The sequence below is a fragment of the Pteropus vampyrus genome, unplaced genomic scaffold (assembly GCF_000151845.1).
Source record: "Pteropus vampyrus isolate Shadow unplaced genomic scaffold, Pvam_2.0 Scaffold81, whole genome shotgun sequence".
NCBI lineage: Eukaryota > Metazoa > Chordata > Mammalia > Chiroptera > Pteropodidae > Pteropus > Pteropus vampyrus.
Genome location: NW_011888862.1, coordinates 8,186,720 through 8,200,260, shown reverse-complemented (window position 1 = coordinate 8,200,260; position 13,541 = coordinate 8,186,720). Strand labels below are relative to the sequence as shown.

At 31.3% G+C, this 13,541-nt stretch overlaps 1 protein-coding gene across 6 annotated transcripts in view; it reads left to right on the top strand.

The window, feature by feature from the left end:
* RPS6KA3 (ribosomal protein S6 kinase A3) overlaps positions 1 to 13,541 on the top strand; it is a 98,696-nt gene that overhangs the window by 57,532 nt on the left and 27,623 nt on the right. For all 6 annotated transcript variants that reach the window (XM_023532341.1, XM_011363034.2, XM_011363032.2 and 3 more), the window contains 6 exons: positions 5,377 to 5,457; positions 6,253 to 6,332; positions 6,935 to 7,041; positions 10,191 to 10,228; positions 10,438 to 10,580; positions 10,764 to 10,834. In XM_023532341.1, the coding sequence (XP_023388109.1) occupies positions 5,377 to 5,457; positions 6,253 to 6,332; positions 6,935 to 7,041; positions 10,191 to 10,228; positions 10,438 to 10,580; positions 10,764 to 10,834 (520 nt within the window). The remainder of the gene's footprint in view (positions 1 to 5,376; positions 5,458 to 6,252; positions 6,333 to 6,934; positions 7,042 to 10,190; positions 10,229 to 10,437; positions 10,581 to 10,763; positions 10,835 to 13,541) is intronic.

The window sequence follows — 13,541 nt, the reverse complement described above, 5'->3', positions numbered from 1 at the left end:
TAGTACAAATAGGAAATCAAGAAATTGTTTGCCTCAAACATTACAAAATTTTAATATACAGAATTGATTAAAGAGCTCTTACTAGCTAAATCTAGGACAATTTTAACATTTCAATAAATAATAGCATTGATAGATTACAACCCACTGAATAAAATAAGAACCCACAAGTTAATCCATAAATTAATGGGGAAGAAGGGAAAGTATTTTCTTATGGTAAAATTCTAACTAATAAATGTAAAAGATGTGATTGAGTTAGGAGTTCTTAAGAAATAACATTACAACCTCCACCTAAAGGATTTCAGAATAGATTTTATGCGAGGGAATAAAAGAAATAATCTTTGGAAAAATGTTCTGTTTTGCTGATAAACAAATGCATATAAAATAATGAGTTATCATTTCATATGATGGCAACATAAATTGGAAAGCAGTTTTGCAATAAGTACAGAGAGGCGTATTGCTGCTAAGTTCACCTGAGGAAATAATCTCAAAGGAGTTCATGCACTTGAAAACTCTCATTGTAACATTATTTACAATATCGAGAATTTAGAAATTACATAAATCTTGAAAAATAGAGAAATGTTAGAAAATTATGGACTACCACTTAATAGGATATTACTTCAATGAAATATTTTAAATATAATCACAAAAACAAACTTAATTAAAACTATGTGAACAATTATAACAGATTTGGCTACTGTAAGTATGTAAAATTACATAGATAGAGAAGAGACCATAGAAAAATGAAAATATTTGACTTATTGGAATTGCAGGCTGCTTTATAATTCTTAATCTGTCCTTAAATTTAATTTTTATCAAATTAATTGCAGTGCTTTTACCCAGCCTCCTCCCTATCCCAATTCTTGACCCCCAGAAGCAGCAACTTCCATCTCTTTAGCTGCTGCTTTTGCCATTTACCTCCACATTTATATTCCAATTCTTATATTCCAATTCTTTGTTTTCATTTGGAGACATAATCTATGTCTTGACTTCCTAACATGGAAGATTAGGATTTATTTCTCTTATACTACTCCTCACACACCACTTCCCTTTTCATGTTTTGTTTTCATTATTACAGCTTTATAAAAATTGTGTTCATTATTACAGCTTTATAAAAATTGATGCTAGCTGAGCCAAATAGTATACTGGAGTCACATTTCCTTCACATCTTTGCTGTGTTAGATATCCTTTCCTAAATTCTTTATCTACCTTTTTCTCAATTTACTTTCTAGTTTTGGTGGAAACACATTATCTAGTAAATACCTCAGAAAGGGTGAATGGATGGTAAATTTTTTGTGGCGTTGCTTGTCTGAAATGCCTTTATTTAACCCCCCCTCCCACCCCCGCTTAATTTATAATTTGGCTGGGCGTAAAATTCTAAGTCAGACATAATTTTCCCTTAGATATTGGAAGGCATTGTTTCCATTGTCTTCTAGTTTCCTGTGTTGTAATTATGAAGTTCATTGCCATTCTGATTCCCAGTCCATTGTGTGTAAGCTGCTTTTCCTCTTTGGAAGTCTTTAGAATCAGTCTATTCTTTATACCTGGTGTTCTGAAATTTGTATAGTGGTATTTCTTATTGTTGGTTTTTAAAATTCATCATGCAAAATATGGGATGGTCTCTTTCAGTCTAGAAACTTATTTCTTCAGTTTTGAGAAAGTATTCCAACCCTTCTATTGAGATTTTTTGTTTCTACCATTTTTTTTTAATTTCCCAGATTTTTCTTTGTTTTTTATTCCATTTTTTAAAACTTTGTATCATAGCAAGTGTAAAACATTTACAGAAAGAAACAGAAGAATATAAAGAACCCCCATATATCCTTCTCTGCTTCAGTATTTTTGAACTCATGTTCAATCTTTTTTATTTGTGTTCTGCTCCTTCCCCTCTTGATATTTTAAACCAAATCCCAGACATTGTATAATTTCTTCCATAAAGATTTTAGTATATATATCTAAAAGATAGACTCTTAAAAGAAATAATACAATGCTATCGTGTACCTAAAAATTAATATACAGATATCCAATCAGTCTTCAAATTTCCAGTTATCACTATTATTGTAATTCATTTTTCTTTTTGCAATTTGTTTGAATTAGGATTCATATAAGGTCTATATTTCGCAGTTGGTTGGTATCTCTTTAAGTCTTTTAATCTATGAGCTGTCTCCATTCTTTTTTCTTTTCTTTGTAATTTGCTGGTTCCTTCCCTCCCTCCCCACTTCTGTTAAAGTTTCATGTTTCCTGGGTGCCACATGATCTTTGATCTCTCAGTGGATATAAATTACAAAGATGATTGTTGTTTTAAGTTTTATTCTGTTCTTGATATTTTCTCTTTCCCTTTATTCCATTTTTTTCTGTTTATTCTGATAATTGTCTCTCCTGTTTAGAGCCTTTCCTCAAATGCCTGGGGATCCTTCGCTATCTTTCTCTCATTTGAGTGAGGTACCGAAAAGCTGATTGGAAAGGATTCTGTGGCAAGAATTTGCTCATTACTCATTGGCTTCCTTCCCTTAGGCTTACATTTTAGCTTTCTCTGATCTGCTGTGTGAGTTTCCACTTACTCATCTTCTTCTGCTATGACTTCCTCTCCTGCTCTCGGTCCTCGTGAGCTTATGCATAATTTTTCCATTATTGTAATTTCAATGGGGTTTGAAAGAAAGTAGAAAGTAAAACATCCACTGTAACCAGAAGCCTCTTTCCATTTTAAAGTTCCTATTAATACAATAAATGGGGTCAAATAGAAATCAATAGTGTTAGCTTAAGTTTATGGGGATTTTTATCCTAATAAAGTAGTTTCTGGGCCTAAAGGTTTTATAAACCATTGTTTAAAACAGTTTCTTAATACATCACCCTAGAAACATAAACAGCATTTCTTCTTGTTCACTCTTGTTTTCAAGTCAAGAAGAGTTTAAAATCTAATAACTAGTATATAAGAAAAATTGTTTCAGAGGATTGTAGTTGCTTTGCCAACATGAGTCAATGTTAAGAAATTCTATATTAGGGTTTAGAGTTAAACCAATATAAAACGTGCCTTCTTATGAACTATTATATCCTAATCAGAATTCCTGATTATGAGGTGGTTTGTATTTGTCACTAGGTCTTTACATAAGTAAAAGAAACAAGAGTAGAATTATTGCACAGCCCTACCTCAGACAAAATGAAAGAATTCTTTTGAGTGAATCTCACTGCTCATTTTCAACTAAGCAAAGTCTCATCAGTGTTACATATAAAGAAACTATCAAGATAATCATAATAGAAAGAAAATCATCTTGTTCTAGCCTCTCAGTTTATAGAGAAGGAAGCAGGTAGTCCCTAAGCAGTGAAAGAATTTGACTAAGGTAACTCACCTAGTTAGTTATTCACATGGCCACTAAACTTTACCTTTTGACTCCCAAATAATATTTTTTTCATTATGGTAGAATAATAGAAGAGAAATATACAGTAAATACATTGATGAATAGTTTTGTTGCTTACTGAACAGAGGAGTGATTTTTAAATGGTAAGGTTTGTATAATTATTGAAAGAGGTAGAAATTTAAAGTAATAGGAACCTAATCTAAGATTATATGGGTAACAATGGAAAAGGGCCAGATTTGGGCTAGACTGAGAGAGAATTATCTGGCCTCGATGATGAACCTCACTCACATAAATAATAGAAAGGGACTGTTAGATATAAGACACCAGAGTTGTTATGATAGGACAAGATAATGAAATTAGAGGTTGGTACTGAATTTGCTACACTAGCTGAACCAAGTTAAAAAGTTAAAAAGCAGTCGATTCCTATTCCTGGTCTGACCATTTTCAGTCACTGGCACCAAAATCTCCCAGTTGTAAGTGGAAAACTGCTAGAATGGCAAACAGGATTTTTTTTTTTTTAGCTTCTTTGTTTATTTTTCCCGTAGGTTTTATTTCTGTGTTTTAAATATCTGTGGTTACCTTAAATTGAAAAGAAAACCAACTCATCTTTCTCTGTCTCCACTCTCCCCCCAAAAAGACTCTCTTTACCTTTCTTTCTGTTTAATCTTTGGCACAACCATTTGGTCACTCTAGCCTGAGAAATAGAAGTTATCTATGATTTATCCTTTTTATTGTACGACAGAAAAAAAATTAAAACTTTAAAGAATGATCATTTTCACCTCTTAAATTCATTGAGCTACCAACACAATTAGTACTTCTCACAATGTATTCTAATCATTTATTTACTTGTCTGTTATTCCCACCGGATTATGAGCTTCTCAAAGATTATTTTATTTGTATTTCTCTTACAGTACCTGACACATAGAATTTGCTCAGGAAATGTTTGTTTGGTAAAAGAGAGCTTTGTCTATGGGGGTCAAACATAAATTCTTCCCGGCATTACAAATTGTCAAGAATCTGGATACTCCCTGCTTTACCTTCCCAGTTTCCACACGGATTTGGTTCCTTCCTGTTTATCATGCGTGCCTCCATGTCCTTGTTTGCGCTGGTACACTGTACCTGGATTTTTCTACTCTAGGTCCAGTCCTTCCCACCCATCTAAATTCTATTCTAAAAGTCCCTAGCCCCACCTCTTCCCTCTAGACTTCCTATGTGAGTAAAACATCTTTCTCTTTTCTGAATTCCTGTACTGCTTATTGCTGGTTATAAATCATTTTGTCTCTTTATCATATTCATGGAGCTATAGCTACCATTTAATTGAGTATCTCTTATATACCAGGATCTGAGATGTACAAACCTTATTCAAATGGTCACACAATCCCCAAAGGTATAGTGGTGTTTTCCCCATTTTATAGACGAGAGGTAACTGAGGCTCAGAGAGTTTAAGAAACTTGCTCAAGATTACACAGATCTGAATCTAGATCTTTCTAACTCCGAAAAGCCTTTGCTCTTTTAGCCGCACCATAGTATTTCTTCTCCCTCAAAGCAGACCTTTCAGGATATACCCATCCTTCCCTACATCTGTCACATTTTATAGATGCTTAATGAATGTTTATTGACTTGAGTCGATAGGATTTATACGGGTATTGAAACCTATTCCACTTTTTTGTGTTTTAATATTTTAGTGGGATGCCTTGTTTTTAAAAAGTTACTCCTTTTTTTGGCTATTTTTCATAACTGATTATATACTTATAAATTTGATGTTAAAGCCAGTATCTGACGTGTTCTCTATATTTATTTCTTAACTTAAAGCACAGATTTTATAAATATATATAATTTCTTCTGGTTATATAATTTAGTAAAAATATAGTTATTTGAGAATTCAAAAGTAATATGTATAAAATGTAAATTCAGATTTTTATATATATAAGCAAAATTTTATTTAAAATAGGCACCAAAAATATTTTCTTTTAAAGATTGTCTCTGAAAGCTATTGCAATGTAGTCATATGTGCAATATTTTATAGTTCGAGACCGTGTTCGGACAAAAATGGAGCGTGATATCTTGGTAGAAGTTAATCATCCTTTTATTGTCAAGTTGCATTATGGTAAGTTATGAACCACTTCCCACCTTGTTTCTTCACCTCATCCTGACTCCCTGAGTGCATTCAGATATACTAATGTGTATAGATATTTATACGTATGTGTTTAGCAGATACATATAGTAATGTCATGGAAATTAAACTGTCACTTCTTAGACAAATTTCAGAAGCTTTTGTTTCATTTAGCTTATGTTTCTTTTAAACATTATAGTTTCTGAGTGGTAGCCATAAGAACAGGTAATAATAATCATTTTTATTATATTAATTAACAATTTACCAGCATTTTCTAGTCCATATATGTTAGCCTAACTTAAAATCAAGGAAGCTCTCTAATGTCCTGAAACTTTTATCACCTTTCTTTTCCCTAAAGGCATTTGTGCTTTTTCTTGGTGGGTAAACGTGTGATTTTTACTATGTGTAATTAAAGCTAACCAACCCACATTTTTTCTGAAGTTAAGTGACGTAGTTTCTGTATTTTGTTTCATGTTTAAATAAGTCTTTTTCTGTTGGGATTTTTCTTATTGATTACATGTTTTAGAACTGCTGTTTTCCTGAGACACTATTGCTTAAAGAAAATCTAACAAATGTTCTAGCGGTTCTGTAATAAGCAGTACTGTATTTAACATTTCCACATGGAAACTAAGAGAAATCAGTGGTTATCTTCTAAATAAAAATCAATTTGAATCTATGATATAATTATTAATTTGCTAAAAATAATATTCCTTTGCGAATGTGGACCTAATATAAGCCTAAGAAAATAAACTGTGGTGGATTAAACATAATTTTTATTTCTTCATTCAGCTTTTCAAACTGAAGGGAAGTTGTATCTTATTTTGGATTTTCTCAGGGGAGGAGATTTGTTTACACGCTTATCCAAAGAGGTATATAATTAATCTTTATTTTTAATCAATTTATACTTATCCTGTTTCAACTAAAGCTTTGTTGTATATCAATATTATGCTTATCAGATTTTCTCTAGTGGCACATGATTCTTACACTGAATAATCAGAGCCAAAAAGAGTTATTTTCCTACCTTTTGAATTTATTCTAAAAGTCGAACTTTAAATTGATTGACCGACTTTGTCTTTTGTCCTGCTTCTTTTAGTTATAGTTTTTTCAGAAACAATAAGATATCAACAAGATATCTTTAAACAGTTGGTAGTGGAAATTCAGCATGCATTTTAAAGATCATTTTTCATTTCTAAGATGTTAACTGTAGTGGGACAACAATGGCACAATCTAAATACAGTTGTTTCTTAACAATGTAAAATTATTTCCCCCACAGTGCATTTCGAGCATTTAGTAAGTAATTAGTTGACTGAGTTGATCATTTTTGCAAATTTCTTTCATAAGTAAATTGTGGATAAAACTACCTATAATAACATATTTATAATTTTTTGAATATTTAAACTCTGAGATAGAACTTTAAAAATTACAGATACGAAAAGAAAATAAAGACAGAAAAATTATTATTTTATTTTAGGTGATGTTCACAGAAGAAGATGTCAAATTCTACTTGGCTGAACTTGCACTTGCTTTAGACCATCTGCATAGCCTGGGAATAATCTATAGAGACTTAAAACCAGAAAAGTAAGGAATCATGCTAAGTTGAATACAATGTAATATCATTACTTAGGAGGTAATAAAAAATAAAATTACTTCATAGAACTACCACAAACAGTGCATTAGAGTGAATGCGTTACACTGTGTATTCTCATAACAAAAGTATTGTCATACTTTTAAATATCTGTTAATCAAAATTTCTGTTAATATTATCTTGCATCATTTGCATTCTTTGATTTTTAATGAGGTTGAAATCTATGTTCATATGTCTGTTGGCAATTTGTATTTTTATGTGATTTTTCTGTACATGGCCTTTCCTCATTTTTCTTTTGGAATGTAATTTTTTTCCCATTGATTTGTAAAAGACCTTTACAAATTAAGAATTTAGCTATTTGACATATATTGCAAATACATTTTTCTAGTTTATCTTTTAATTTTAACTTTATGTTATTTTAACCAACACAAATATTTTTTTCCTCAGTCACATCTTTCAGTCTTTTCTTTTGTGATTTCTTCCATGACTTTTATTCTTAGAAAGGCATTTCCAATCTCATGATGAGATATTTTTCTTCTCATTTTATGGTTTCTTTATTTTACTTTTAACTTCATCTGGAAATTTTTTGGTATGAGGTATGGCAAAGAGCTAATGCTTTCCTCCAAATGTCATTTATTGAAAATTTTCTTCACAGAATTTCAAATTTTAAGTATGAGTTGAGCAGATTTCCTCTCACTTTGATAATAGCAGTTATCAAGAAGCTAATATAATTCTACTTTTAGTTTTGTACACACTTCTGTGTTTTAATTTCTTAGTGTTTACCACTTTGAGTAAGAAAGGTTTTTTTATTTTTTAAGGATATAAACAAGAGACTTACTTTATCAAGAATTTTAAAGCTCTTAATCAAGAGCTTTATTGAGATGTAATTCACATACTAGACAATTCACCTACTTAAAGTATAAAATTCAGTGATTTTTAGTATATTCACAGTTATGCAGCCATCATCTTTATCAAGATTTTAAATATTACATTAAAATGTTACATGCAAAATTTTCAATATATTACAGTAGGAAACAGGAAATGTTTTTTTGGAATCCTGTTAAAGGATCATTTAAAAATTGTTATACTTGCAGGTTTTATGTTTGTTTTTCATATATTTTGTTTTTGGATAAGTTTCACTTGGTTCTATTTTTATTCCTCAGATAATTACTGAGGTTTTCTTATCATTTTCCCGATTTCTAACTATCATTACATAAAATATAATTCCTAGTGGGAATCACTATTCAAGCATATAATGCTTAGAAGAAAAAATTACTATAAACATAAGATTAAACATTCATAATAAAAAAATATGTGTTTTACATCATTTAATTGAATGTTTTTTATTGTAGACCATTGTATTAGCATTGGCCACAAAATTATAGATAAAGCATGGACTCTGCCTCAAAAGTCGAATAAGATCACTTGTAGTGAGATCTTTCTCATACCTGTCTAGAAAATGCTATTAGATTGAAATAACTTTAATTGTTAACTGATCCAAGTAAAGACCATTATATAGAATTTGACAGAAATTTCTCAGACCAATTGTTTTATGTACTGGGAGGGATTTTCCAGATACTTTTAAACTAGAACTCTGTTATAATAAATATAGTTAAAAATAATTATTAATAGTTGAAAGGGAACTTTGTTATTGAGAATAATACAATTGACTTTTTCTTTGAAAGATAAAGGATGGGCATGGTTATCTTAAAAGTGTTTTAGAAGGCATAAGTAATACCCTTTTAGCCAAGTTTTATTTTTTTCTCTCAAAATTATCAAGAATGATTTGAGGCTTGTTTTGTTTCTAGAACTGTCTTTCATATATTTTTTAGACAGAAAGATAGATGATTTCCACGATACCTAATAATTCCCTTTATATTCCCTAAATGTGTTGGTCTGCTTTATAATCAAGCATAATCAAGATTATTATTTTTTTCATAACAAGTCCCTTGTTATGAAGAGAATTGAAAAATATGTTCCTACTGAATTACCCTCAGCGGTAAACTTTATTGTAATCATAGTTGAATTGATGTCATAGGAAGATTGGTAGTAATTTTGACATAGCAAAATTTTATTATAACAAAATTTGGCTTAAACATTTTTTTAGTTAGAATTAAAAGTAAGGAAATGTCATAGCTTTGAATATAAGTGAAACAGTTTATTACTCTACCTTTGGAGTCAGTATGCTAAAATACCTATTCAGAAACACACTATTGGTTTATAGCTTAGTACTTTCAATAGCTCCTTGATTAATGATGTTTCTTTCCACTCACATATCTGCTAAAGCCAGAAGCCTGAGTCTCTTCTCCATTTGTTCTTCTTTATTACAACCCATATCTAAGAGCTTACTACATACCCTTTATTTTTCCCTTGAAATTATTTTCTAAAATTGCAGATGTGATTATCTTTACCCTCCACACATATAAACCTTTAATGGTCTTCAGTGCCCTTGAAAAGAAGCCCAAACTATTTGCGGTGCCTTATTGGCCCTTTATAGACTGGTCCCATTTGTTCAACATACATTTCTTATTTGTCTGTGCTCTGCTAGGCACTTAGCTACAAGATGAATAAAGTGAAACCTTCTAGGAGCTCACTGTTTACTGAGAGAAAACACTGGCGAATATACAGTGAAGGGATGGGTTGATGAAAAACAAGGAGTGTGAGGAAGGTGTATTGAGAAGATTGTGTAGGCCATGTCAGAAAAAAAAGCTAGGAAAGAATGATGGAGTCAGATGCCTTAAAAATGAACGACAATGACAACTTTAATACATTTGACTTAGATACGTGGACCCTCTGTCTGTTGTGCAAGTACTAGGGAATCTAGTTAGGCCATCTCTGCAGAAAGGCATTAGAAAGAGCAACTTAGAAGAGTATATAGGTTTTGGTTCTTTTCCTAGTAGTTTTCAAGTACCCGTGACTCACTATAAGTTTATAAGGCTTTGCCTTTGGGATCTGTTATATATGTGTATCCAAAACATAATTTTTCTCCTCCTTTTTCTTTACCTTCTTATTCACTGTTTAAAGCAATATTTTAGAATAAATGTGGTGATCTGATGCTTAACAAAGTAATCTCAGTTTTAGCTTCTGTAAATCTCTAGTGGTTTGAAAAGAATTTCTGACTTTGTCTTTTTTTTTTTTCCAGCATACTTCTTGATGAAGAAGGTCACATCAAATTAACAGGTAAAAATCCTCATTTTGTTAAAATATTCTCTCCTACTCTTTATATAAATTTCTTTGACGTTTGAACATGGTACAGATAATGAGTAACACATTGTGTTAAAAACTTGGGTTAGAATTTTTAATAAATGTAAATATTGGAATTCAAAGTTTAAACTTTATGTGTGCAAATTATAGTAGAGTATTTATGAATTCGATATTTATTTTGGCAGATTTTGGCCTAAGTAAAGAGTCTATTGACCATGAAAAGAAGGCATATTCTTTTTGTGGAACTGTGGAATATATGGCTCCAGAAGTAGTTAATCGTCGAGGTCATACTCAGAGTGCGGACTGGTGGTCTTTTGGTGTGTTGATGGTAAGGTTTGGGGTGTTTTTTTGAGAAGTTCAGTAATGAATATAGTACATATATAAATCATTTGTTTTATTATATAGAAATTTTAGAAGATGTGATTGTAATTAAGATGATGCTTTCTTACCTTCTGACCTTGAGATTTTATACTTATTGACTAATACCTCTGATTATTTTGCCTTTTCGTAGTTTGAGATGCTCACTGGGACACTGCCTTTTCAAGGAAAAGATCGAAAAGAAACAATGACTATGATCCTTAAGTAAGTACTCCCTGGTGGATATGTTTTGATGAGATTTAAAAATAAATGCTTCAAACTAAAAAAAAAAAAAGAGAGAGAGATTTTAGAGTGTTGGCTATAAGAAATAACTAAAACTAAGAAATTCATCAATATTATGACATCAGTATTATGTAGTTTAAATACAAAAAATTCCTTAGATTTAGAGTACTGATATTATCTTCGTGTTAATGGTGAAATATTGAAAACTTTACCTTTGAGATTTGGAATATGACAAGGATTCCGATTACTCCACTTCTGTTCACATTGTCTTAGAGGTACCAGCAAGAATAGTAAGGCAAGCAAAAGAAGTATCATTTAAGGTTTTAAAGGTTAAGGTTTAAGGAAGAAATGTAATTGTCATTATTTAGATAACATGATTGTGTCCATAGAAAATCCCAATCTTCATACAAAGTTTTGGAATTAATAAGAGTTTAGCAAAGTTGCTGGAGAAAAAGGCCATAAATAAAATCTGTTTCATGTTTGTATCCTAGCAACAGAAATGGAATGTTTTTAAAAGATACAGTTTACAATAGTATCAAAAATATCAGATACCTAGGGATAAATCAAGCAAAAGTTATATAACAACTCTATGCAGAAAATTAGAAAATTTTAGTTAAAAATATTTAGGAAGACCAAAATAACATGGACGGTTGTATTGTATTCATATGACAGACCCAGTTTTGTAAAAATGTAGATTCTATAGGTCATTGTTATCCAATAAAAATATGAGCCATGTAATTTAAAATTTTCTAGTAGCAACATAAAAGTAAGAAGAAAAAATTAAAATTGTGCAGTCATGCACCATATAATGATGTTTCGGTCAATGACAGACTGCATATATGACGGTGGCCCACAATAAGATTATAATGAAGCTGAAAAATTCCTATCACCTTGTGACATCATAGCCATTAAAAACATCATAGTGCAATGCATTACTCACGTGTCTGTGGTGATGCTAATATAAACAAACCTACTGCACTGCTGTTCATATGAAAGTATAGCACATACAGCGATGTACACTGTACTTACCATTGTGTTATAGTCGCCTACAGTATTCAGTGTAGTAACAAGATACACAAGTTTGTAGCCTGGGAGCTGTAGCCTATACCATATAACCTAGGTGTGTAGTAGGCTATACCATCTAGGTTTGTGTAAGTGCACTCTGCGATGTTTGCACAAAGACGAAATCACCTAATGACTCATTTCTCAGAATGTATTCTTTTTGTTAAGTGGCACATTACTGTAATATATTTTATTATATTTGTTTTATTATATAGAAATTTTAGAAGATGTGATTGTAAGATTTAGAAGATTTAGAAGATTAATGATATATGATACGTTATTTTTTCATATTTATTTGAAATACACGTGAGTAATGCATTGCACTATGTTTTTAATGGCTATGATGTCACAAGGTGATAGGAATTTTTCAGTGTGCATTTTACACTTACAATTTGGGCTAGCCACATTGCAGGTGCTCAGTCAGTGGCTGCATGTGGCTAGTGGCCACCATGTTGGACAGCATAACTGTAGTTTCAATGCAAGTCAAATTTAAATCCTAAAAGTTTTTTATATGAAACTTCATAAATTTTAATATGATAATAGAAAGGACCAAGAATAGCTAAAACACTCTGAAGAAGATCACAATAGGAAGACTTGCTTTACCAAATACCAAGTTTTACTATACCTGTAATTACTCCAGTCAATCAATAAGAAAATGTGAACCCAATAGACATGGGTAGGAGATTTAGGGACTTTATAAAAGAGGATATTCAATGGCCAATAAACTTATAAAAAGATGCTCACCCTCATTAATCAAAAAATGCACATTAAAATCACAACAAGCTACAACTGCATACCCATCAGAGTGACTAACAATAAACAAATTGACAATACAAAGTGCTGACAGGATGTGGAGCAGTGGCAACTTTCATACATAGCTGGAAGGAATATAAATATTCGTATAACCACTTTGGAAACGATTCTTTGGCGTTATCTTTTAAAATCAAATCTATGTATACTCTCATCTGATAATCCTATTTTTAGTCATGCACCTACTTAATATGCATCAAGATACTTGCACATCAAGAAACAAATACAAAGGTGTTCATAACACCATTATTTGTAATAGCCAAAAAGTGGAAATTGGATCGTTAACAGATTAAAGAATCGATTAAAAAAATTATGGTATATTCATACAATGCAATACAGCAGGTGTCGACAAAACTATCTGTAAATATTTTAGGCTTTGCAGGCCAGGCCACACACAGTATCTGTCACATATTATTGTTTATTGTTTGTTCCAGTACTTTAAAAATGTAAAAACCATTCTTAGCTCAAAAGCCATACAAAAACAGGCTGAAGCCTTTGGCCCATGGGTGTGGTGTGCCATACAGCAAATAAAATGAACAAACCACAGTTATATGCAACAACTTGGGTAAATCTCACAAGAATGTTGAGCAAAGGCAGTTCAGACACAAAAGAATGAATATTATATGATTCTATTTATAAAGTTTTAAAAGCAGACGAACTAAAGCATAGTTTTTAGTGTCCATATTTAGATCACAAAAGCCTGAGGGAAAATAAGGAAAGTGGTTACTTGAATGAGGAATTCTGGTGATGTTATATTTCTTGGTCAGATGATTATTCACTTTGTGGTAAATCATTGAGCTGTGTACTTTGGTTTTGA